Source organism: Dunckerocampus dactyliophorus, chromosome 20, assembly GCF_027744805.1.
Source record: "Dunckerocampus dactyliophorus isolate RoL2022-P2 chromosome 20, RoL_Ddac_1.1, whole genome shotgun sequence".
In the NCBI taxonomy this organism is placed as follows: Eukaryota; Metazoa; Chordata; class Actinopteri; order Syngnathiformes; family Syngnathidae; genus Dunckerocampus; species Dunckerocampus dactyliophorus.
The window spans coordinates 16,769,464-16,796,299 of record NC_072838.1 but is presented as its reverse complement, the minus strand read 5'-3'; the positions used below and the strand labels follow the sequence as shown (position 1 = coordinate 16,796,299).

Genomic DNA, 26,836 nt, shown 5'->3' with positions numbered 1-26,836 from the left:
CCTCCAACCACACAAGAACTTGCTCAGTTTCTTTTAAACAGTCCTCCAAACAACAACAAAAAAGAAGTACTGTAGTGTCAGTCCTTTATTGTGTGTCTCTTTGTCCTGCTGACACGCACACAAGATGGACACATAACATGGACTGATGAGAGGGAGGAGAGTAATTTGTGTTGTGAGGGTGAGTAGCAGCAAGGCGGCAAACAAAGGCCATACACACACACTTACACACACACACACACACACACTCAGCATGCTCTTTGTCTTGTTTCCACCGTCTTAACGCTCACATGTAATTAGCCTCACTCTCTCTGGCCGCTGCAGATACTGATAGGACACAGGAGGGGGGCAGTGTGTGTGTGTGGGTGTGTGTGTGTGTGTGTGTGTGTGAGAGAGTGGGGAAACGGGATGAGGGGGTCCGAGTGTCTCACGGGACAGGTTATGACAAATAAGATTAATGTGTCCCCTATTTCCAGACTGGTGCACTGGCCTCTCTTCTCCACACACACACACACACACACACACACACACAGTGACAGCATAAAATGTACGCCTCCCTCATAGTGTTTTCTCTCAGGAGGGGCTCCATATGGGGAATAGAGTCAAGTGTGTGTGTTTCTTTTGTTGGTGTGTCGGCTATATATAAAAAGTGGAAATCACGCGGACACCAAATATTATTTCCGTGGAGAGTTAGACCCGCTGCCATTTTGACTGACACTTTTTGTTGTCTATTTGACATTGCATGTAGAATAAAAAGTCCACTTTTTTCAAATAATCAATGGCTGTGATTTAGAGTGTGTGACACGGGCTGCTGAGCCGGCAAGGCCTGCCCCCTTTTTCACCTTTGACCCCTCAGATCATGTGGTTCCTCTGTGCTTGAGTGGTTTTTAAACATCAGCTAGCCCAAGGGTGTCCAAACTCTTTCCAATGAGGGCTACACACTGAAAATTTGTTTTTATCATTTTGTAAAAAGGCTATAAAAAAAGAAGCTTAAAAATATTAAGATAACGCTTTATGTCATTATTGGTTATTAGTATCAACATTTCAGCTTTTTGTATGCCTTTTGCTACATTTTTCCCATATTTGCAGTTTCTTTTTTTTCTTGAAATGACCCCCGAGCCATTTTTAATGCAATGAATTTATCATAATCTATTTGTTTTATTTTTAAAACTTTAATTCATTAATATTGTGTCTTTTTTAAATTTATTATCTATCTTATAGGTGTTTGGTTTTTTTCCTCCATGAGGCTAGCAGTGTTTTGTTAGGCAGTTGTTAAATACTAATACTAATACTTTTGTCATACTTATATTAGTATTCCCTTTTTAGTGAGCAAATTTGTGAGTCTTTTTGAACCTGATAGATACAGTAAGTGTAGCATCTCTCTAGCGTCTTGTAGAAGACGTGAGTTGGAGTAACACCGTGTTAAACCACATTTGACCGTGCATCAGACCCTTCTCAGCCATGCATTCACGTTTCCAAATGTGAATCCCCTTTAATGCGACTGACAGGATAGTCTGAAATACAAAAAAAAGAGGCTCCGTGTGGGTCTTCTGCCTCGCTGCACCAAGTTCAAAAGTTCATGTTTGTGTGCATTTGTGTGCCGATCTGCTGCAGTTTTGTGTGAGCGAGCGTGCGTCAGCCCCCAGAGGTATCATCTTGTACTCCCACTGAGCTCCTCTCCTCCGATGCTCTCAGCATCCAACGAGTGTGTGTGCGCGTTGTCTCACATGTACCCAGGAGACACACACGCACATGCCTGAGGGCCACCGAGGAAGCGGAAACTGAAGTTAATGGATAGTTTTAAAATACCCACACACAAGTGTGGCTGACACACATGCAAAGTGTTTAACAGCATTAATAATAGAGTATTCTTCCTTGTACAAGAAGTGTGGTGGTCCCCCCAACCCCCCTCCACCCCACCGAAGAGCTCAAAAGAAATCGCAGCTAATTGGATGTTCATGTTAAAGGCCAAAATAAAACTTTTCCCGACGCAGAGAATGATTTTTAAGGTGAAGATGGCGCGAGTGAGAGAAATCATCAAGGGGAGACAAGAGAAAGAGAGAAGACGTTCCTTCTCTCCGTCTCAGGCTGAAACTAATTGGTCCAGGATTAGAAAATATTATTAAAAAAAACACACACACACATACACATTGGAGTTTGACAAAGCCTTCCACAGGTCTGGTTGCCATGGCGATAGCGCTGTGCAACAGTGCAAAAAAATAACACCGGTTGCTGAATTTGATGACACTTTGTCAGCCTGTTGACACCAGCCTGCTCTATGGAGGCTAAAACGTCAATAAAAGAAGCAGCATCTTTTTTCAAACTGCTTTTTCATAAAGGAAGCAGCCAAAATGAAGGTGTGCTCGGAAGAATTTGGTGTGAAAGAGTCCCCCCTTGATCAAAAATGAGCGGTCGGCCGCAAATGGCCCCCAGGACTGCACTTTGGACACCCCTGCAGAACCATGACTTAGCACGCCACAGGCAGGAAGTTCATTTTAACAACACCCTCTCCTCCCGTACTGTTTTGCCAAGTGCAAAGGTCATTGTGTGTGTGCGTGTGCGTGTGCGTGTGTGTGCGTGCGTGTGCGTGTGTGTGTGTGTGTGTGAGATGCACATTATGTTAACAGCAGCATCATAATTAATTTCCTGACATTCAGCTTTAATGATCTTTGATTGAAAATGTCTTCTTTGGTGTTATGATGTTCCAGAGAGAACAAGGGAGAGATTAATTACCTCACACACACACACACACACACGCGCACATGTCCACACACATGCACGCACACACACACACATACCTTTCTTGTCCAGATGTTAGCTCTTAAATTTCCATGTAAAATCAACAGTGAGAAACATTTTTTTAATTATCTGGCCACCTGGACGGCCTTGTTGCATGCAAACAAGCACACACACACACACACACACACACACACACACACTTGGTGGCATGTTTTCATCGCTTGAGGACGTTTGCCGTCACTTCCTTGATTAATTAAGCAGCACGATCCGATCTGATTAAAGGTTTGATTTGCATGTTGGTCACCAAACTAACACTACTGTTGTCTTCTTGTACTCAGGGAAATAATCCGACTCATCATCTTTATGGCAGCAATGCCTGTTTAATGAGGTTATTAAAAGCTGTGAGGACAGTGGAGAAGTTTTATTTGGCGTTATGTCAACCCCAAAAGTCGTGAAGCCTCTGAGTCCAGCTCCTGACTTGACTGTTGCAGAGATTTGACTGGCAGCAGGAGAAGGTGAAGTCGGAGAGGGAGAAATATTTGGCAGCCAGCGTCAGGAAGTCGCAGTCTGCATACGTAATGCAACGACTGTACGTCTTCTCTAGGGGAACAGAAGTTAGATATTTCATAGTTAGCCATTAGGGACACATGCTGTTATCCAATACAAGACCTGTATCAAAAATGATCTTTTCGTTCTTGTCTTGTCGCATTTCAATGAAATTTCATCACAAACTGTATGCCGTAAACCCTCGTTTATCTCAGCTAATTGGTTCCAGACCGGACTGCGATAAGTGAATTTCCACAAAGTAGGATCCCTTCTTTATAAATTGAATATTTTTGTAGTTCTGGCATAGAAAACCTGTTTATGATCTTCTAAATACGATTTTTAACATTATTAGAGCCATGTAGACATAAAATAACACCCCTATAGTTACCTATACATTCATATTCCTCAATATCGCAGATATAATCACGGAAAATAAGCCATTTAAGACAGTTTACCTTGTCAGGGAGCCGGACAGGAAGTGACGTCGGGTGTTCAGAGTTTGAGCTAGTTGTGGGCTATGGCCGCAACAGTAATGTTGTTATTATTGTGTCTGTTGTGAGATAATTTAAACCTGCAATAATAACCTGTTGTTTTGGCCATCAAGTCTGATGCTTGTCTCACCGAACAATTACTGACACCTAGTGACCAATGTAGACTACTACATTCAAAAGTTAAATGGAGGTCTTAATGGCTTATACTGTATTTGTATTTTAGTTCCTTTAGCCGTTTTTATGATTGAAAATGCTTAACTTGGGTAAAAAAATGTGTACAATTTGCTGAAAGATGCATATTTATATGAATATTTGCATATAAATAATATTGCATATAAATAAATATGCAATAATAGGCGGTAGTCAACCACGAAACGGCGATCATTTATTAATTATTTTTTGAAAAACTGCAATGTAGCAAGAGACGACTTTACTTGACTGTTTGGCCTGGTGGTTGTTTCTAATATTTTGTCCCCTCTCATAGCCAAATAAGGTAATGACCATTTTACAAACAGCTCTCTGAGTGCACTGCAGCCTACATCCACAACAATAAATATGTTCCGATGCATTTAGAGAAGTGGTCTTCAAAAGGCGGCCCCTTCGTTCATTTGGCCCGCCAAACATCACTGAAATCATGAAACCATTCAGTCTCACTCGTGAAGCACTCATCCATGCAGTACTTCCTCCGCTCTGCGGGGGGCAACGCACAATGAATTAAAAGAAGAAGTAAAAGAAGACAGCTCAAATTTAGAGAAATATGGACTCTTAGAAAAAGAAAACAAAAGACGCTGAAAATTGGACTTTTAACAGGGACCAGTCTACCAAATATGCATTTATTGAAAAGGCAGTGGGGAAGCCAATGAGTCCCCCCATACCCGCTGATTTGTATTTGTGTTTGGACCTGTGCAAGACTTTGGACTTAATACGAGTCGGTTAACACTGACAAAGGCTTAAAAATACTACATAATATCTCTTTGAATTTTAATTTTTTTAATGATACCAGGTGAGGACCCCCGATTCTTACCAGCGCTGGTGAGTTTAAGGCAGCCGTCTTCATGGTTGTTGCAGTCATGGATGACATCACAGCTGCTGGAGGAGCCGTGAGGGCAGGAGTAACACTGCAGGGACCATCCTGCACACAGCACTCCTGCTTTATTTCAGTTGGTGTTCAAACCAGCGCACGTCTCAAAGCACGCAGCGATGTTAAAACATAAAATCTGCGCTTTGGTGAGTGCTGTTATCACGTCTTAGGCCTTTGTGATGACCACTAGGGGTGCTGTAAAGCTATTTGTGGTTCCACATTATCCCACCCAGCTACACACGGGCTTTATTTAGATTCTTGTCAGTGCACCAAAGCTACGAAAACTGTTCAAAATTCAACCTCAGATGTGTTCAGCGCAACTAAACGGCCCTTTGTGATATTTTAAATCTTACCAAAGTCCAACAAGCTCCAGCCGACTGCCAGACAAATCAGCACAGGGCTCCTCATGGCTTGCTGACTGGTCTGTGACGGAGAGCAGTAGCATTTCATCATGAGTATGAATTTGACTTCAATAATAGACTTTAAGCACATTTGATGTTTTTCTAGTGTAGTAAGGTAGCACTCACCCGTTAAAGTGCAGAATGGGATTATCTCCTTCGCAAATAAACAAGCCTTTTGGATGGGGTCAAAGTGTGTGGAGTCATGTGACTGCAAACTGTAAACTGCATGCGTTTTGGGTAGAATGGCTGAGGCACTGTTGACCTTTTGAGTTGTGCCGTATAACCTGCAAAAGGTGAAAAGCAAGCAGAAGCTCATATATTTCCCTCTTCACCCCTTCCACCCCTCCTTTGTTTCACTCCTGCCGTCGCGCCTTGTCCACGTTCCCTCCACCGCTCGGCATTACTCTCATTTCCCAGTCCACTGAGTTAAATGTGGGAGGGGGGGACCAAACCAATCAGACCATGACGTGGTTATTATTTTAAAGTGAAGTGCTGCTTTTTTTTTAAATTCCTTCTCCTCCTATCGCAAGCTTGAGAGGAATTTTTAACACCCAGAGACTTACACTCGGAATTAGTAAATCATTAACATTTGACCAGAGTGTGTGTGCATGCGCATGAGTGCCTTTTTAAGGATTCCGAGGAAGAAGAGAAAACCTGCTTAGAATAATCGTCTTCATGCAACACATGGACACTGTTGTACAGTTCCTGCGGAAGGATCGTGAATAAGGTTTTGCACAAATGCTGATTATTTTTCCTGCTGATGTCACATTTTCATGGTCACTTGTTGCGAGGCAGAATTCCTGACGTGCCTCGAAATTTCACAAAAATGCATAGTACTCCCAACATGTGTGTTTTCATATTTTGTAGCCCCACTTCTACCTCCTATCACCTCCGTCATCTTCACCATGGCTGCCTTTAATCCCAGAACCAGCAGTCGTCCTGTCCCCCAACAGCCTTATCTTCAACCAGTTCTCTCTTTCTGCCTGCCACTCATGCACTACACCCCACAATTCATTAAGGCTGATCTGGTTGCTGCTTGACCATGCCACCGTAGAGATCCTTAAGGGTAGGATTTACAGTTAGGACCCCATTCTTTAAAAATATCACCTCCGGCATCTAAAAGAAAGCCAATTGGTGATATAATGACAGCATAGAGTTGGGAGTGTGACCTCTATTTCTACCTGGCGCCGCAGCCAAATGCAAAGTGGACTCTTAAATGATGTTCCCATAGTGAGAAATGATAAAAATACAAGGTGAGCTTGAAGGCATCACAATTAGATCTCCTTAATGTCTTACTTAACATTGAACTAAACCCCCAACCCCTCACCCCACCCCAGCCTCACCAGCACACCTCAATTCCTCCTATCTTTGCTCCATGGGAAGGACGAGCTACTCTGTGGGAAATTGTCTTGGGAAATTTCCAGCGTGTGTGTGTGTGTGTGTGTGTGTGTTTGTAATCATATCTTTGTGGGGACAAAGATCTGTTTACACAGTCACGTCATGGGGACCGATTTCGGTATGGGGACCAAAAATCAGGTCCCCATAAAGAAAATGGTATTAAATTAACCCAGAAGCTGTTCTGAAGGTGCCCGTGTGGTTTTTAGCATTGGCCCACAACACATGGTTTTCAATGGCTGTGTGTGTGTGTGGCATGCCCACAAGCTCCCCCAGTAGTTTGTGGCTGGTACTGCACACACTCGCTCTCCACACACACTTTTCCATAAATGGTTGGGTGCCGCCCACTTCCTGGTCCCCATAAGGAATGATTATAGAAGAATTTACAAGTCAAGAATTTGTGTGACACAAGGTAAGTGCATTTGTGTGACAAATTAGAATTACCTGAATAAGTGTTCAACTGTCATTCAACTTACAGGAAAGTTATAGTTAGTGCAGCTAGCTTGCTGCAGCAGGGGAGTGCATAATCTTGAGAGGTGTGTATGTTTTTGGCCTTCTCCTGTATGTTGATAGACTGTTAAAAAAACAAAGACATGAGGGCCAAAAATAGATACTTCTCAAGATTATGCACTCCAACTTTACAACAGTTTAAAACTACATGTCATAGCCAGTTTAAGACAAGTACACAAAGAGGTTCAATGTAATATATCGAATAATATATGCACTCGGTGTGTTGAAGGTGTGTTGTGGGGACACCGTCAAGGCCCAGACTACATTGATGACAAACCAAAAAAAAAAATCCCTGTGAAGTTTAAAATTCTGCTCAAGTACTGCACTTGCACACAACCTCTAAATGTAGTATGTTAAACACCTTAGTGTACAAGTACATTGCCATCACAACAAACATTTTCCCACATAACAAACGTTTAGAAGACAATTCACCAGTGTGTGCCCCCAATCTACTGCGAACAAGTACACAAAGATGTTCTATGTAATATATGTAGAAATGTAGTGATCGTGCAATACTTGTAGCATAATTTAAACTTCACAGGAATATTTTTTCCTTGTTAATAAACAGTGTATTTTGGACATTTACGGCGTCCCCACAACACACCTTCCACCAGAGTCTGGGTACACACTCTTTGTGAAAATATTGGAGAATCAGTTTCATCCACAGTTTTCACACACAGGGTCAGGTCAAATTCTTGTCGAATGTGTGTTGTGGGGACGCCGTCAAGGCCCAGACTACATTGATGATAAACCAAGAAAAAAATCCCTGTGAAGTTTTAAATTCTGCTCAAGTACTGCACTTGCACTCAACTTCTAAATGTAGTATGTTAAACACCTTAGGGTGCAAGTACATTGCCAGCACAGCAAACATTTTCCCACATAACAAACGTTTAGAAGACATTTCACCAGTGTGTGCCCCCAATCTACTGCAAACAAGTACACAAAGATTGTAAATGTAATATATGTAGAAATGTAGTGATCGTGCAATACTTGGAGCATAATTTAAACTTCACAGGAATATTTTTTCCTTGTTAATAAACAGGGTATTTTGGACATTTACGGGGTCCCCACAACACACCTTCCACCAGAGTCTGGGTACACACTCTTTGTGAAAAATTGGAGAATCAGTTTCATCCACAGGTTTCACACACAGGGTCAGGTCAAACTCTTGTCAAAGGTGTGTTGTGGGGACGCCGTCAAGGCCCAGACTACATTGATGATAAACCAAGAAAAAAATCCCTGTTTGGTTTAAAATTCTGCTGAAGTACTGCACTTGCACTAAACTTCTAAATGTAGTATGTTAAACACCTTAGGGTGCAAATACATTGTCAGACCAACAAACATTTTCCCACATAACAAACGTTTAGAAGACATTTCACCAGTGTGTGCCCCCAATCTACTGCGTACAAGTACACAAAGATTGTAAATGTAATATATGTAGAAATGTAGTGATCGTGCAATACTTGGAGCATAATTTAAACTTCACAGGAATATTTTTTCCTTGTTAATTATCAGTGTATTTTGGACAATTACGGCGTCCCCACAACACACCTTCCACCAGAGTCTGGGTACACACTCTTTGTGAAAATATTGGAGAATTAGTCTCATCCACAGGTTTCACACACAGGGTCAGGTCAAATTCTTGTCGAATGTGTGTTGTGGGGACGCCGTCAAGGCCCAGACTACATTGATGATAAACCAAGAAAAAAATCCCTGTGAAGTTTAAAATTCTGCTCAAGTACTGCACTTGCACTCAACTTCTAAATGTAGTATGTTAAACAACTTAGGGTGAAGTACATTGCCAGCACAACAAACATTTTCCCACATAACAAACGTTTAGAAGACATTTCACCAGTGTGTGCCCCCAATCTACTGCGAACAAGTACACAAAGATTGTAAATGTAATATATGTAGAAATGTAGTGATCGTGCAATACTTGTAGCATAATTTACACTTCACAGGAATATTTTTTCCTTGTTAATTACCAGTGTATTTTGGACATTTACGGGGTCCCCACAACACACCTTCCACCAGAGTCTGGGTGCACACTCTTGTGAAAAATTGGAGAATCAGTTTCATCCACAGGTTTCACACACAGGGTCAGGTCAAACTCTTGTCAAAGGTGTGTTGTGGGGACGCCGTCAAGGCCCAGACTACATTGATGATAAACCAAGAAAAAAATCCCTGTTGGGTTTAAAATTCTGCTCAAGTACTGCACTTGCACTAAACTTCTAAATGTAGTATGTTAAACACCTTAGGGTGCAAGTACATTGTCAGAACAACAAACATTTTCCCACATAACAAACGTTTAGAAGACATTTCACCAATGTGTGCCCCCAATCTACTGCGTACAAGTACACAAAGATTGTAAATGTAATATATGTAGAAATGTAGTGATCGTGCAATACTTGGAGCATAATTCAAACTTCACAGGAATATTTTTTCCTTGTTAATAAACAGGGTATTTTGGACATTTACGGGGTCCCCACAACACACCTTCCACCAGAGTCTGGGTACACACTCTGTGAAAAATTGGAGAATCAGTTTCATCCACAGGTTTCACACACAGGGTCAGGTCAAACTCTTGTCAAAGGTGTGTTGTGGGGACGCCGTCAAGGCCCAGACTACATAGATCATAAACCAAGAAAAAATCCCTGTGAAGTTTAAAATTCTGCTCAAGTACTGCACTTGCAGTAAACTTCTAAATGTAGTATGTTAAACACCTTAGGGTGCAAGTACATTTCCAGCACAGTAAACATTTTCCTACATAATAAACGTTTAGAAGACATTTCACCAGTGTGTGTCCCCAATCTATTGCGTACAAGTACACAAAGATGTTCTATGTAATATATGTTGAAATGTAGTGATCGTGCAATACTTGTAGCATAATTTAAACTTCACAGGAATATTTTTTCCTTTTTAATAAAGAGGGTATTTTGGACATTTACGGGGTCCCCACAACACACCTTCCACCAGAGTCTGGGTACACACTCTTTGTGAAAATATTGAAGAATCAGTTTTATCCACAGTTTTCATCCACAGACAATATGACCTGTGACCAGTACATCCTACATCTGAAGTTGCTGGAGCAAAACACTTACACTGCTGACATCAGAGCACAAATGAATGCATAGTTGTTGCATTATTGTCCATTCAACGTTTAAATCTGAAATCTGAAATGTGATAGTAATAGTTGATTTCTTGATCTCTTGATCAAAAACCTTTTTAATATATGTGACAATCTGAACATGTCATTGGTAATATATTTGTTGCAAAGTCCCTTCAAATCACATTGGTAATATACTTGTTGCAAAGTCCCCACTAATCACATTGGACTTGGTGTGAAGTATGCAAATATTATGTTAATGAGGTCCCCATTAACCGTGTTTTCTTGATTTTTTTTATGTCCCCACATAGCACGAGAAAATTCATTACGTCAACAATTTAGATATTTGAAGTCGTGTATAAGCTTATAAAAATGTGGTTAGAGTACCTGATTTTTTTCATCCTTGTAGCACCTTTAGAAAGGGTGGTACTCACAAGTGACGATAAAAAATATGGTCCTCAAAAAACATGGAAACGAGAATGTGTGTGTGTGTGTGTGTGTGTGTGATAGAGTATTATTGTTTAGTAGTGTATTAGTAGAGTGTAGCCTGTCTGTAGTTGCCCATATGCAAGATGCATGCATCTGTGTGCGTGTGTGTGTGTGTGCGTGTGTGTGTGTGTGTGTGTGTGTGTGTGTGTGTGTGTCGTCCAGGGAACATATAAGTGGATTAGCCGTCATGCTTTTATTTCTGTAATGGAAACATCAGGCAGAGAAAGAAAAGTAGGGCTGAGGCCAGGCGGAGAGTGGGTACACGAGTGCTCGCACTAGTGGGGGGTTGTTGAGGAAGAGTAGCGTTCAAGACCCTTTAGGGTTTCTGCAGTAGTAAACGCTTTGTATATGAAAAAAAAAAACACTTCAAGGAATATGTCAGCATGGAAATTCAGTCATGACCCTCAGGAAACCTACACTTAACAGCCTTTTTAGACACACGGCACAGAAATATTTCATTTCTACCACTTGTTTTGCATCCCCAAAGCACCGCAAAATGCTAGCTCATATTGCAGTAAAAATGTATTAATTCAATGCGTGTGTGTGTGTGTGTGTGTGGCAGACAGACTTGATGAATGTGTGTGTTGAGAACATCCACAGGTTTGCATGACAGCAACAATTTAACAGGGAGCGACACACCACAATGAGGCTGTGAAAACAGGTCAGTGGACACTTTGAGGATTAGCAACGTCGGGCGTGGGTGGGGGCGAGGGGTGTCATGCTTGTGTGAGTGTGTGGTGCTGGGTGGACCCGGGCAGATGTCCAGGGTCCCATGCCAGAAGCAGTTTTGTTTATGATGTGCAGCCAATCATCTGGATGTCTTTCCATTCTGTCATGTTTGACAGGTGATGGCTTTGATGGACTGGAAGCTCCCTCATTAAAAGCAAGCAAATGCATTCAAGGTCATAGCTTTTCTAATGTCCTGCGATATTGTTGCTCGTACAGTATAGTAGTTTTTCTTGGCTTGCAGATACTGTTTGTATGCAAGCACCGCATGCGGAGTAACTGCACCACCTAGCGGTTATGATGCATAAATGCATGCTGTGTAATTGTACAATGGCTCGCAATGACCTCATATTCACCCCTATGGTGGTACAATAGATCTCTACACTGAAAAAAAGACCTAAAAATGTCTATTATGTCTGCCTGTCACATTTATTAAACCCATTTTAAATTCAAGTTTACACGTTAATAAACAATTCCAGGCACACAGAATATATAGTAGTGTACTAAAATGTCGCATCAAAGCACTTTCTTGCTGTAAAATGTTGAGTGAATGGAATTGCGAGACAGGGCCCTCTGCTGGCTTTATAGCTGCTGCACTTTTTTTTTCTCCTGCCGGTAGTGACATCAAATCACTTTCTATTTAAGTTACCATAAAAAAATATACTATGAAACAATTTAAAGCAGAGAACAGAAATCAGCGAATATGCGGGAGCGTAAATAAGTGGCGATCTACAGTTTTTATGAAGACGTGTTATAAAATTGGCAGGTTAGCTGTAAAACTGTGGAAAAGCATCCAGTAAATGCACACAAAGAAAAGAATGAACCATTGCTCTCTGTTGCCTTCTTTGTATAACACCTCTTGACCAAACAATACCTACTCTTGTTGAACCTGACTGTTTCTGACACCCACTCAATTAAACGCAGGATGTAATTGAGTTGGTCATGTTGTCTGAACATCAAGCTTTATGCTTTTATTGTGAAAGTCTACTCAGCTGTGACCGCTATAAAGGTGTGCTTTCACCGGCATGATGTTCCAATGCTTACCAGGGACAATAATTGACACATTCTTTCACCTCACCAACGGCGGTAAAGTCCCGAGAAAGCCATTTTTGTGTGTGTCATCATGATGTCGCAGCTCAAGAAGCTGATAAATGAAGAAAAAAACTCTAAACGTCGCTCTTTAAATGCAACTAGTTGCTAATATGTTGAGAATTTAAGGGGCCTGATAGTGAAATCTTAGCCCAGAAAGAGAGAGAGAGGTGTTTCTAGCAACAAGCAGCATACCATGCATTGTCATGACTACACCTGTCTTTGATCTTCTTCACAGTTTGCCAGCTTCTGGAGAGTCCAAGCAAATCTTGACACGCTATTCTGATTCAAGATTCAAGAGATTCAAGAGTTTTATTGTCATATGCATAGTAAAACAGGCAGTTCTACTATGCAGTGAAATTCTTATTCTGTTCATTCTCCCAAGAAAAGAAAGAAAACACAAGAAAAAGAATAAGAACAGAAGAAACATATGTACCAATAAATTAAGCAACAACAACAGAAGAGACATTAATACAGATAAATAATACAATAAATAAATAAATAAAGTGCTATGAGTGTGTGCGTGTGTACAGCAAGCAGCATACCATGCACAGTCGCGACTATTTTGGTGTCACACTGCAGTCGACTTTTCAGCTTCTATCTTTGTTCTTCTTTGTTTTGTCGCTACCCTCCACGCGTGCATATTTGTAGGCATATAACCTAGGTTACAACCGATTTGCTCCTCATGATTATTCAGTACGCAGAATAAACCACAAGACAAAGATGTTAAAACAGAATACTTTGAATCAACAAACCTATTTGTGAACAATTTAACAGCATATAAGTGCAATGTAGCAATAGCAACAGAATTAGACAATGATTCCCTTTTCCATCCATCCATTTTCTATACCGCTTCTCCTCTTTAGGGTCGCGGGGGCATGCTGGAGCCTATCCCAGCTGACTTCGGGCAACAGGCGGGGTACACCCTGGACTGGTCGCCAGCCAATCGCAGGGCACATATAGCCAAACAACCATTCACACTCACATTCATACCTATGGACAATTTAGAGTCGCCAATTAACTTAATTCATTAATTAATTGCAAACCTAACATGCATGTTTTTGGATGTGGGAGGAAACCGGAGTACCCGGAGAAAACCCACCTACGGGGAGAACATGCAAACTCCACACAGAAATGCCCAAGGGAGAATCGAACCCATCTTCCCGATCTCCAGGCTGTTACTGTGTTGGCCAACATGCTAACCACTAGACCACCGTGCGGCCCTGATTCCCTTTTATTACGTACAATTGTCTGAGCAAAATAAGTCAATAGTGCAAAATAACTAAACAAAAGCAAAAACTCCTTTGGGTTTTTTACCTCCAAAGCCCTCCTAAAATGAAAAAAATAAAAAATAAAAATATATATATATATAGATATGTATATATATATGTGTGTGTGTGTCTGTATGTATAAATGTAACAATATGAACAACACAACAGCAAAACACACACAGATATGTGTGAAAATAAACACAGAGAACTGAAAAATATCCATCTCATCACGGTAGTATTGATCCAGTACTCCTACTATCCTTGGGATCGATAACATCAACATGTGGATCAATCTGCCCACCTGTTATTGAGGTCAATTTCAACAAACAGAACTCTTTAAACCCTACATTAGGATTTATTGCTTCTTTGTAATTACTTTTGACAACACTACTGTTTAATTATGACTTTGGAAAACAACAAAAAAGGCGCAAAGAACCAAAATGGAGGTGTGTTAAGGTCCTCAGGTGATAGTATAGCATTAATAGGCAGGTATAGGACGGCACAGGCAACCTCAGCCAATCACCATCCAGAGTCCAGGTCCCGAGGATCCTGGGGTCTGATAAGGATCTGCAGCTGAGTCTATACAGCTCAATGTGGATCAATAAATACATCAGAGCCAGTTGAGCTTGCACTTGTTCCCATTGTATTTATTTAACCCAGAGGGGACAATGCTGCTCCTTGTTACGGTTTTAACAAGCTGGGGTGTGGTCGCTGCCGCGTCGGCATGCCCCGCTGTGGATGAGGCGTACGGATCCGTGGCTAGCCTGCTGCGGCCCGGGCACCACTTTCTGGGCGAGGAGTGGCTGGACGCCCTCTTTAATACACTAGAGAACCGTGTGCAATGCGGAGAAGTGTCGTGTGAAAAGGTAAGTTTTTATTGGAGCCTGTTGGCCGCCCGCTTGCGGAGCCTGGGGGGAGTCTCAAGCTCACCTCAGGTGCGGTGCTAAGAGATCGAGGTCCAAACGCTGATAACTTGCTGATAATGTAATAAAATGCAGTGATTGTTTTTTAAACTAATTGCAATTCTAACCTTGACAATTATTGAAGAAGACTTTTTTTACTATTATATTTAATTATGGTGATTTATTTAGTAAAGCAAAAACTTCAACTGATTGAAATGGAAACAATAAAAAGGGTTATCACTGAGATCTAGAACCATTAACGTATATCGGTAACTTAGCATTTCAGCCTGGAACATTTCCTAACAAAATGAAAATAGCTGTAGTAGTTCCAGTCCTTAAAAATGGAGACAAACATCAATTTACAAATTACCGACCAGTTTCCTTATTACCCCAATTTTCTAAAATTATCGAGAAGCTATTTCATAACGGGTTGGACAAATTAATTAATAAGAATGAATTACTCACAGATAATCAATACAGATAAAGAGCTAACATTTCAACCTCCATGGCACTGATGGAAATCACGGAGGAAATTACTAACGCTATAGACCACAGAAAGTGTGCAGCTGCAGTATTTATGGATTTATTTACAAAAGCCATACAATTAATCACGACATCCTAACAACAAAATTAGAAAAGTACAGAATCAGCAGATTGGTTTTGAATTGGGTTAAAAGCTATTTAAAAAACAGGAAACAATTTGTAAAGTTAGGAAAATATACATCTCCAAGTTTAAATATTACGTGTGGAGTACGTGAAATGACCATGTTAAAAAGATGGTTTGATAAAAACAGATTATCCTTGAACTTAAGTAAAGCTAAAATAATGCTATTTGGTAATAGCAGAAAGGACACGGACGACCAAATACAAATAGACTTAGTGGACATTGAAAGAGTGAAGTAAAATACATTTCTGGGGATCATAATAGATGAAAAATGAGTTGGAAATCTCATATCAAAAATATACAACGTAAGGTGGTGAGAAATACTTCAATATTGAATAAAGCAAAATTTGTTCTTGATCAAAAATCACTCCACACTCGAAACTGTTCTTTGGTATGACCATATCTAACTTTCTGTGTGGAGCTATGGAGTAATAACTACAGACCCTTTCCAAAAAATTAGAATGTCATGGAAAAGTTAATTTCCATAATTCCATTCAAAAAGTTAAACTTTCATAGATTATAGATTCAGGGCCCACAATTTAAACGATTTCAAGTGTTTATTTTTACGTAATTTGGGCTTCCAGCTCATAAAACCCACAAAAACAGGAATTCAAAAAATTTTAATACTGTGAAGAAATCACCATTTACTTCTCAGTTTTTGCAGGAAAAAAAGAAAGAAATTAGGATCACATCAAATCAATCAAAATATGGTACTTTCAAAACGATATGTCAATCTTCAATACTTGGTTGGGAATCCCTTTGCCTTAATCACTGCCTCGATGCCACGTGGCATTGAAGCAATCAGCCTGTGGCATTGCCTGGGAGTTATGGAAGCCCAGATTTTCTTGATGCTTGCTGTCAGCTCTTCTTTGTTGTTGGGTCTGGTGCCCCTCATTTTCCTCTTGAGAATACCCCATAGATTCTCAATGGGGTTTAGGTCCGGTGAGTTGGCTGGCCAGTCAAGCACTGTGATGGCATGGGCATCAAACCAGGTTTTGGTGCTTCTGGCGGTATGGGCAGGGGCCAGGTCCTGCTGGAAGATGAAATCTGCATCTCCATACAGATCCTCAGCAGAAGGAATCATGAAGTCCTTTAAAACATTCTGGTAGACTGTTGCGGTGACCTTGGATTTAAGAAAGCAGAGTTTACCAACACCTGCACCGGACATTGCACCCCAAATCATGACGGACTGTGGATATTTCACACTGGACCTCAGGCAGCTTGGGTTCTGTTCCTCACCAGTCTTCCTCCAAACCCTTGGACCTTGATTCCCAAATGAAAGGCACACTTTGCTTTCATGGGAAAAGAGGACCTTGGACCACTGGCCAACAGTCCAGTCCTTCTTCTCCTTGGCCCAGTGGAGACGCTTCCTACGTGGGCTCAGGTTCAGAAGTGGCTTGACCCGAGGAACCCCACAGTTGTAGCCCATCTCCCGGATGCGTCTGAATGTGGCGGTTTTTGAAGCTGTGACTCCCGCCTCATTCCACTCTTTCTGGATCTCTTCCAGATTCTTGAATCTTCCCTGTTTGATAATCCGCTGAATCCCACGGTCATCTCTTTTGCTGGTGCATCTTCTCCTGCCACATTTTGCCCTTCCTCTAGACTTTCCATTGATATGCTTGGACACAGCACTCTGTGAACAACCAGCCTCCTTAGCTATGAACTTTTGTGGCTTACCCATCCTATGGAGGGTATCAATGATGGTCTTCTGGCCAGTTGTCATGTCTGCAGTCTTCCCCATATTGAACCCAACTGAGACAATTGAACCAAACTGAAGCAATTTAATGACACCTGGGGAAGCCTGTGCAGGTGATTTGAGTTTAGTAGATGATTAGTGTGTGACACTCAGTTTAAAACATTCATGCCCTGCAAAATTTGGGCTGATTTCTTCACAGTATTCAAATTTTTTGAATTCCCATTTTCGTGGGTTTAATGAGCTGGAAGCCCAAATTATGTAAAAATAAACAAATAAATACTTGAAATCGTTTAAATTGTGGGCCCTGAATCTATAATCTATGAAAGTTTAACTTTTTGAATGGAATTATGGAAATTAAACAACTTTTCCATGACATTCTAATTTTTTGGAAAGGGTCTGTATAAAAGCAATCTTCACTCGCTAAATGTACTGCAAAAAAGATCAGTGAAGATAATTCATCGGAGAACATAGAGAACATACAAATCCCTTATTTTTAACATCACAAATCTTAAAATTGACTGATTCAGTCCATTTTCAAGCCGCTAAAATAATGCATAAAGTTAACAATAACCTGTTACCCAAAAATGTCATACAATACTTCTCTACAAGCGAGGAAAAATATGATCTTAGGGAAAAACTCAACTTAAAACACTTACAGTATATGTGAGTACAACGCTAAAAACCCACAGCATTTCAGTATGTGGAATGAAATTATGGAACAGATTAAGCAAGGAACTCAAACAATGCATCAAGATGAGCGAATTCAAAAAACAATACAAGCAGTTGATGTTTGCTAAATACGAGGCAGAAGAGTCTTGAACTTGTTTGTTATGCTTGTCTCTGTTTATTTTTTTTTATAATTGTACTGATCATTATATTCATCATCATACTGTTACATGACCTTATCATCATTCTTTGTATTAACAAGTCACATTTGGAATAGGGGTAGGATTAAATAAGCTTTGCTTCTTCCGACTCCTTTTGGACATGTGGAACTCTGAATTGAATTATGTGATGTATTCCATTGCAACTTGCAATTTAGCTGAATTCCAATAAACGGTATATATTTTTTGAACTTACGGTCATGAGTCGCCGTCAGTCATTATCTGCAATCACATTTGCAATTGCATTTATGAAAATGTGTCGTGTTGTGTAGGGTTGCTTGGCCTTGGGGTAGTACTGCTGCCATATATTCATGTATTTCAAAAAATAGAAGTGGAATTTCTTCTACTGAGAGAATAAAAAGATCATCGTCTTATGATCTGTGGAGTCAGTGTTTTACTGACATACGGTATATTACCATGAGGTCAGCAAGACATCTGCCGAAGTCCTTGAACTCACCGCATGTCAGTGTGATCTCTCGAATGGAAGGTGCCTACTGCTAGAAATAAAAGTGATAAGAGTCCTTTGTTATTCAATGGTGCTTTCACTCGCTTGGGAGAGGTTCCATAAACACATAAAAGTGCGATACAGGTGGTGTAATGGGACCCGAAACAGAGTAAACGTCACGTAAACCTGCACAATCGAATAAGATGATGAAGTACATAAGCTTTTGCAAGCAGCTCCTGCTTTCAAGGCTGAAATAATATGAAATAGAGAAAGTAACTGAGTTCATTTTACATGAATGCATGTCCTCTGTGTGTTTTTCTAGTGTAACCTATCAAACGCTGTTCGCCAGATAATCCACGAGTCACAGGAAGGCAGGAAGAACAACACCGTAGACGCATCGCAATTTGCCACTTTAGCTGCCGGCTGCGTCCTCTATCTTTCTTCTCCCAGCTCGGCGTGCATTGCAGCCAGGCGGGGCAGTTGGGCACTTGAGATCGAACGCTTCCTGCATGAAATTTCAAGCAAGGAGCATCAAAATGTGGAGAAAGAGCTTTGCACCGGGCCTGGACATCAACACATGGACCTTCATGGATTGGAAAGTGTGCTTGGAGGGTTTCTGCGACACTATGAGCCATCAGACAACGAGGTCAGTAGAACAAAAGTATTTGCTTATTGTTGGTTCATTGCTAGATTTCGACCCAAAGTGATCCAGCCAGCCACCCTGGAGGTTGCCAGTCTTACCCAGGAAAGGTGAGCTGTAGGCAGGCAGCATACCAGAGACCTCCACATGGAGCCAAAAGGTCTGAGACAGGGGTGTCCAAAGTGTGGTCCGGGAGCCATTTTCAGCCCGACACTGTTTTTTGATTGGCCCGTGGCACATGCTAAAAATATAATCTAACAAAAATTTAAAAAAAAAGAATAGATCAGCAGTAATTAAAATGAAAAGAATAAAGGCAAAATAATAAGAGGAAAAAAATTTCATCTAATGAGAAAAAGTTATAATTTCACAAGAATGTCATGATATTATGAGGAAAAATAATGTCATTTTAGTCGCATAAAGTTGAAATATTAATGATAGATGTTTTTTTATAGTGATATTATGAAAAACAAACAAAACAATGGAAAAAAGTGGTAACTTTTTGAAAATTAGGTTGTGGAAAAAGGATGTAAAAATATTGTGTGAATAAAGTCATAATAAGTGATGAACATTTACAAGAAGAAAGTTTAGAATAAAAATTTTAAAAAACAGCAGGAATGGAAAAACAGCTGTGATTTTACGAGAATATAGTCCAAATATTAGAGAAAAAAGTGGCATTCTACAAGAACAAACCCGTAAATATTATGAGGAAAAATGTCATTTTGTAGCCTAGTGTTTAAATATTAAAGAAAAAAATGTTTTTAGGTCATAATATGTGAAACAAAACAAAATAAAGTTATTGTTTGGAAAATTAGGCTGGGGAAAAGTTATAAAATTATGGGAATTAAGTCAAAATATTCTGGGAATGAAGTCATATAATATGACTAGAAGAAAATTTACGAAATTATTTAAGAAGAAAGTTGAAATATTTGGAAAATTAAAAAAATGGTAAAAAGGAGCAAAGAGCGAGGATGATACGCATATACTGTATATGCTGTATGTGTGTTGCTATGCAGACATCGAAGTGGCAAAGTTGCCTCCTTTTGTGTTTCACTATGTGGCCCTCGCTGGAAAAGGTTTGGACACCCCTGGTCCAAGGCTTGAGTTTTAGTTGGGGCACTTAAAAACTCTTTGTTTTCACCCAAGTGATCCATCAAGGTCAATTATATCTGCAGTGTCCCAGCCACACCTGGGGGGTCTGGGCTTAGAACTCTAGAGGCATGGGGTGGTTAAACCAAGTATCCTCCTCCTTTATCACCATGGTAACCAGAGCTGCGTCTCAGCGAGCATCATCATGATGGAGGTCGGCGCCTCATCACCAGAGCCGACCCAGGCGGTAGGTGCAGTTTTGGGTCGGGTCCTGTACCACGCCCTGCGAGGTGGATGTTTCGTGAGCCACTCCCTCCCTGAGGAGCGCTTCTTCCTGGACTACATCATGAACCGACTGGGCTCTGAGAATTTCACCATCACTGGTAAAAAAAAAAAATTTAAAAAGACATGTTGCGTGATGGAAAGAAATGCAAACACGCTAACGTGTTTTCATGACCCCTTCTGTAGACCTGGAGGCTGTCATGAGGTCTCTAGATGTTGGGGGAGCAATGAGAAAGAAAAGCAGCCACCAACACTCAAACACCACCTGGGATCAGGTAAACATGTCGATAAAGGTCTCTTGACAGCATTTTTACGTTTGTCTTTAAAATACATTTTCACCTTTTCCCAGTGCTGTTTCTCTGCACACGACCTGGTGCTGATCCACGGCCTGGGAGGGGGCGACCCCACCCTGGACCGATCTGACTTGGCCCGGCTCAGCCCTGCACTGGTCCAGCAGATCCTGAGCGGGGCCTGCCATGCCACACAGCCTCCCAAACAAGAACAGCTCAGCATAACAGAAAGTAAGTTCATCCACAATTAAAAAAAAAAAAGAAGTGCGGTAGGATCGTAGAGTGTTAGCCCAACAGGGAAGTGTAGTACAGTATGAGAGAGAACAATACTAATAAGAAACAATTAGGGGTGTCACAAGAACTCGTGAGATTAAAACATGACAAGATTTCTCGTTCAGAACCAAAGTGTCTCGTGGGCACTTGGCCTGGGACAAGAATAAATTCCGTCACTAATCACACAATAAATGAACTCAATCATTTTGCCCGCCTCAATATATTGCCATGCATGTGTGTCTGTTTTCCTCGTCTCTCGCCTCCAAACACGCAAGAAGAGGAGTGTCCATGCTTTTCCACAGTATTTACAGTATATCCTGAAATGATGCAGGGGTCATTTCCATAGTTTTTATTTTGTAAACAGGCTAATTTGAGGCCTGCATCTCAGCTTTGCGTTATAGGTAACAGCATATTAGTATTATCAGTATTATTAGTACTGTTACTGGTGTCAAAATGTAAACGTCTTGAAAATGTTCCCCACCTAGAGTCATGGAAAACATGATGAGACCACCTTTGTTTCTTCAGTGTCTCGTTCATTTTAATGCCTGGTACAACTCAAGGTACCTTAGGTACCTCAGGTACGTAGGACAAATATAACAATGACAACAAAAATAGCTCATAAGAGGTACATTTTTTGGCAGTACAATGCTATTGCATTGTACATGCTATTATTATCAAGCAAACCATGGAATTTGCTGGATACCAGCTCTTAAATTCAACTCTTATGAGCTATACTTGTTATCATCATTATGTGTGTCCAAAGAAATGTACCTTTACTTGTACCAGACATTAAAATGGATCCATAAACTGAAGAAACAAGGGTGGTCTCATCATTTTTTCCATGACTGTATACTTGATTTTGTGGAATATTTAATAAAATTATCTTAGTTTTTCCCTGTTACATTGTCTTTTTTGCTTTTTTTCAGTTTTTGTTGTTGTTTTATTGTTTTTTACATAGTGCTTTTTTCATTATGTTCCCTTTGGACGCCACTTGACCTAAACACTAACTTTCTAGCCGTGGAAGGAAGCGTCATGGAGCGAGGAGTTGAGAGCTAGGGATGTTAGAATGCTGATTCCCGCGTAGCATTAGCATGTGAATGACCCCACCCCACCCCGTCACATTGTCTTACCGTGGCCTGAAGCAAGCAACTTTAGCTCTTTGTTGTTCCAGTTCTGGGTAAATAAAAAACTGGGCATACGTGTTAGCTTCATCAAACTGCTTCCAAACTCAACCTGCCTTGGAGGTGTTAGGATAACAGTGTGCATGTGCGTGTGCGTGTGCGTGTGCGTGTGTGTGTGCGTGTGTGTCCCTTCAGGATATCTTTACGCAACACTGGCCAACATTGTCATCACGCTCACGTCGATGTTTGGCATCGTGTTGCTGCTGTGCTCATCGTTCACGAGCCTCTTCCAGCTGTGCATCCAGTTCTGCATCAGCCTGGCCGTGGGTTCCCTCACGGGGGACGCCTTGCTGCACCTGCTGCCTATGGTGAGCCACGCAACACACACGCACACACGCACGCATCAAGCTACACCAAACATACTCACTTCCACCACCAACCTGTAGTTTCTAGGCCTCCACGTGCACTCTGGTGACACAGGCAGCGTGGCGCACCCACACCCACACCAACGCCATGGGCACGATGACGGTAATTCCGAGGTGCCAGACTACGTGTGCAAAATGTTGGTGTTGATGGGCGGGATCTACTACTTCTACCTGATGGAGGCTGTCTTCTCTCTCTTCACGTACAGACATCGCCATCACGGGGTGAGTACAGCGTGACACGCAATCATTATTAGGTACGCACGTGCAAATGCAGTCAGGGAGGCGTTCGCCCTTTACTTGTGTCATTTCGCTACATAAAGAAATCGGCGCTCAAAACTGAGCCCTCATTTGCTCCAGTCAATCAGGAAAAACAAGTGATGACAAGGAAATAGTGATCAAATAATGACACAGAGACGTGTTTGTGAGTTGGAGATACGTGGAGGATACTGCATGCTGCTGGAATCACACTGCTGTTGATGTGTTCAGGTCACAACAAAGTCAGAAAGGCGCGTCAGACTGACGCTCTTGCGCCTCCACCTGTCGTCATAGCAGAGAAGGGTGGTTAACGTATGATGCGCATTTGTTAATCATGCTGAAAATCTTAGAGGGGACCTATCATGCTTTTCTCTTTTCTGACGTATAAATGTTGTTGCAATGTTGTATTCTCGTGTTAAACGATGCCGACATGTCAGATAATGACCTTTGCGCATTTGGAAACGAGACCCGAAAGCAGTCTCAGTTGTTTTTTTGTAACACCGAGTTCCACTGACGTCAACACGACTTCCTTATATGGGCATGCCCAGGCACACACTGCAGACCTTCCCTCTCCCCGCTGTGCTGTGTTCAGCGTCTTCGCACGTATGGCTCCCAGGAAATGTTTGTTGGCGTGGGCCTAAAGAGGCTAGCATCAGCCAGAAGTGGTCGGAGAGAGAAAGATATGCTCATCTGTCAACGGCACTTGACACGGGACTGTTTTGTGAACATGGTTCCGATACGAAGCTGGACCGTCCGGAAAACTGTTGCTGAAGTCCGACGCCTTGCCAACGTTACTCGGTCGTGTTGAAGAGTCAGGAGAGGAGAGGAGAGGTTGTCAGTGTCCTAACTGTGCTTATTTCCTGTGAGTCACTGGACAGAAGCGGTTGTCTGTGTAGCATTATAGAGCGTGCGTACAGCGAGCGGGGGCAGTGTGACCAATCACAGCGGGGTGGGCTCGACGGGAGGTGTACCTGGCAGAGTAATTTACACGGACCGTTTGGGCGGGAGGCAGGAAACACTGCAGGAAGAGGTGCGGAGTCTTAACTCATGTAACTTTTTTTTGTTGTTGTCATTTTTACATGACAAGGACGCTTCAGAGCCTCACCACTGCGACCACGGCAGAGTTTTAGAAATGTATCAGCAGGACAAGAAACAAAAGTACATATCGCACTCAACATCAACGGCAGATTTGGTAAGAAATGCTGTCAATTTGATCTGAATTCTTCTTCTTACTGTGATTCTTACTAAGAGTCGTTCTTACCTCGAAGGTGAAGGAGGAAGAGGAGCATGACAGCTCTGTTGTCAAAGATAGGACCAGAGGTGAGGAGACATGACGTCATCACTCCGCAGGGTCCGCTATTGATTTATGTGTCGTTGTCACCCAGCAGAACAACGGCTGCTGCCTTACATGATCACTTTCGGCGACGCCATCCACAACTTTGCCGACGGTTTAGCCATGGGCGCCGCTTTCTCCCTGTCGTGGAAGTCCGGTCTGGCCACGTCGCTGGCCGTCCTTTGCCACGAGCTGCCTCACGAGCTGGGAGATTTTGCCATCTTGCTGCACAGCGGCATGTCGGTGCGGCGGGCGCTGCTTTTGAACGTGGGCAGTGCCGCGTCCTCCTTTGTCGGCCTCTACATCGCCCTGACTGTGGCCACCGACCTCGCCACCAAGCAGTGGATAGCTGCCATCACTGCAGGTCTCTTTCTCTACGTGGGACTGGCTGACATGGTGAGTACATCATTTCATACCTGCCGTCCATGCACATTCTATCATAGAAGGTACAGCGTTCATGTTGCATTCAGGGATGCTGGGACAAAGGAACTATCCCACCAGATGTAAAAAATAAAACCAAAAAAAACTTGATGAGCTAGTATTAGTTTTGTTGTGCAGTTGACTGATTTGATACACGCTTATCCTTGGTCATATCATTTATTAGTATTTGGTCTATCATAGTTGTTATGGAAACCGTTGCTGTCTGACTGTGAAGAAGTCAGATGACGTGGATTAGTCACAATCTAGCGTTTTCTTAGTCCAAGGTCAACAATCCCAGATTTGACGGGTTCCTTGAACACAATCACGCCCGCTCGGGAAAACATCCTCATAAAGCTGATGAGGCATGTTTACTCCTGCGCAATTTAAGTGGATTAAAATGTACAATGGATAATAAAAGCATTGGGGAAAACAGCACCCTCTGTTGGATGTGGTGGGGCACTGCCCCCTTTGTCGCCACTAAGGAAGAAACGCATGTCGACAAACAATTTCCAAACTGTCCTCTGAGAAGAATTAAAGATATCTACAAATAAAATAATTGTACAAATGCTAAAATGTAACAAAGGTTTAACTGAAATTTAATTTCCTACTGAAATTTAGGCGCCTGCAAGTACAAGCCACATATTCACAGCTGCTGTAAACCGTCACGGCAAGCAGTAGTAGCAAAAAAAACACACAAAAAAACGGAGGTACTTGGTGTAAAAAGAACCAACGATGTAGACAATTAGATGTTCACTTTTTGTCGTGTTCCCCAGTTGCCCACCATGGTGCACATCAACTCCAGGAGGCCATGGCTGATGTTTGCCCTGCAAAACGTCGGCATCCTGAGCGGCTGGGCCATCCTCTTGGTCCTGTCGCTTTACGAGGAGAGGATCAGCTTTTAGCATCGGAAATGTTGGGGGGAAACTGCGTGTGCACGAGGTTAGTGTGATGCAAAAGTCCACTATGAGACGTGCTCTGAAGTCCATTTACACCGTATCACCTCAATCGGGGGTGTCCACAGTTGTTTCTCATTGGCCTGTGGCAATTTCAAATAAAACAAATTCAAACACGGCCTGCATCAGAACATTATGAAGGGTGATTAAGGCCACACTGAAAAGAAATACATTGTTTGCTGTGTTTGGCCTTGATAGTCAAGAATAACCAAATTAACATCGCTTGTGTTTTGTTTTGTGTTTCATGAATAATGGGGATGAAGAATATGTATTTCCCTATACAGGATCTGGATTATCAGACTTTTTTTTTATTATTAATTTTCATTTTACATGAAATAACTTTCAAAATTAAATGAAATGTCTACACGTCCTTTTTTATTTTATATTAAAACTATTTTAAAAATGACATTGCAGATAATAGCATCATATTTGACTCTCAAAGTTTTGTTAAAAAAAAAAGTGTCTCTATTGCTGTAAATGGTCAACTATATTTAACTGCTTTGCACATCCTGACCTACATTGGATTTGTTTTTGTGTGCAGCCTTTCGAAAAAGTTTGGACACCCCTGACCTGAACAGAATGGAGCCCCCGGTGATGGACACCTAACACTTTTGCACAGTGCTGTCTGTGTGTTTTGTGCGAGTGTACTGATGACGTGATGTGAGAAAGGCACAAATAAACAAATGTCATTAACTTAGCTGCCAGCTAGCAAAACCCAAAGTTTATGAAAGAACTTAGAATCCATATGACTGAGCACTTCTATTACACCCCCCCCCACAGACACACACACCTAGTGTGGCATAACCACATTTTTACTGAGCTGTTAAAAGTTACTTTTCAACGACGTGTGTGTCAAAGTCACTGCAGCGCTTCACAGTAAAGTTTTTTTTTGACAAATTGCTCGTAAAATACTGGCCTTGACTTTGTACCGAGTATTTTTTTTCCATATTTCTGTGCGCCACACGAGCAGTAAATTCAATAGGAAAATGTTCAATAAATTCAGATTTTCCTGATGATAAATGTGATATTTGCTGTATTAGTTGGAATATGCTTGTGAAACCCTTTGGTTTTCTTATGTTTATTAAAAAAAAACATTTACATTGAGTGTATGTATCGAAACAATGAATTCCACTGCCACTTTTCACAAATATTTATTTAAATTTGACATGGATTTAAATCCTATGTATTCATATATTGTATGTATTTAATATTGATATTATTTTTCATTGCAGGAATTACATGTAATTTTTATTTTCAACTATTTTATACTTTTTTAATTGACACAAGTTAATTTACTTTATGATTACACATTCAAATTTGTATTTA

At 41.4% G+C, this 26,836-nt stretch overlaps 2 protein-coding genes across 4 annotated transcripts; one reads left to right on the top strand and one right to left on the bottom strand.

Moving 5' to 3' along the window:
- Positions 1 to 3,107: 3,107 nt before the first annotated feature.
- On the bottom strand, positions 3,108 to 5,760 carry LOC129173353 (CD59 glycoprotein-like). Of its 2 annotated transcripts, none has more exons than XM_054764178.1 (4): positions 5,382 to 5,760; positions 5,208 to 5,277; positions 4,798 to 4,920; positions 3,108 to 3,336 (listed from the first exon to the last, which is right to left on the bottom strand). In XM_054764178.1, exons 2-4 carry the CDS (start codon positions 5,260 to 5,262, stop codon positions 3,173 to 3,175), a joined length of 342 nt encoding a protein of 113 aa, XP_054620153.1. In that variant the 5' UTR covers positions 5,263 to 5,277; positions 5,382 to 5,760; the 3' UTR covers positions 3,108 to 3,172. The 2 variants fall into 2 exon arrangements, with proteins under 2 accessions (XP_054620153.1, XP_054620154.1); XM_054764179.1 differs by having other exon boundaries at positions 4,798 to 4,905; positions 5,382 to 5,742.
- Positions 5,761 to 14,509: 8,749 nt separating this feature from the next.
- slc39a4 (solute carrier family 39 member 4) lies at positions 14,510 to 26,189 on the top strand. Of its 2 annotated transcripts, none has more exons than XM_054764197.1 (12): positions 14,510 to 14,707; positions 18,755 to 19,078; positions 20,340 to 20,541; positions 20,627 to 20,715; positions 20,790 to 20,961; positions 22,320 to 22,492; positions 22,571 to 22,771; positions 23,892 to 23,996; positions 24,073 to 24,124; positions 24,193 to 24,533; positions 25,331 to 25,496; positions 26,052 to 26,189. In XM_054764197.1, exons 1-11 carry the CDS (start codon positions 14,510 to 14,512, stop codon positions 25,457 to 25,459), a joined length of 1,986 nt encoding a protein of 661 aa, XP_054620172.1. In that variant the 3' UTR covers positions 25,460 to 25,496; positions 26,052 to 26,189. The 2 variants fall into 2 exon arrangements, with proteins under 2 accessions (XP_054620172.1, XP_054620171.1); XM_054764196.1 differs by having other exon boundaries at positions 24,190 to 24,533.
- Positions 26,190 to 26,836: the final 647 nt, after the last annotated feature.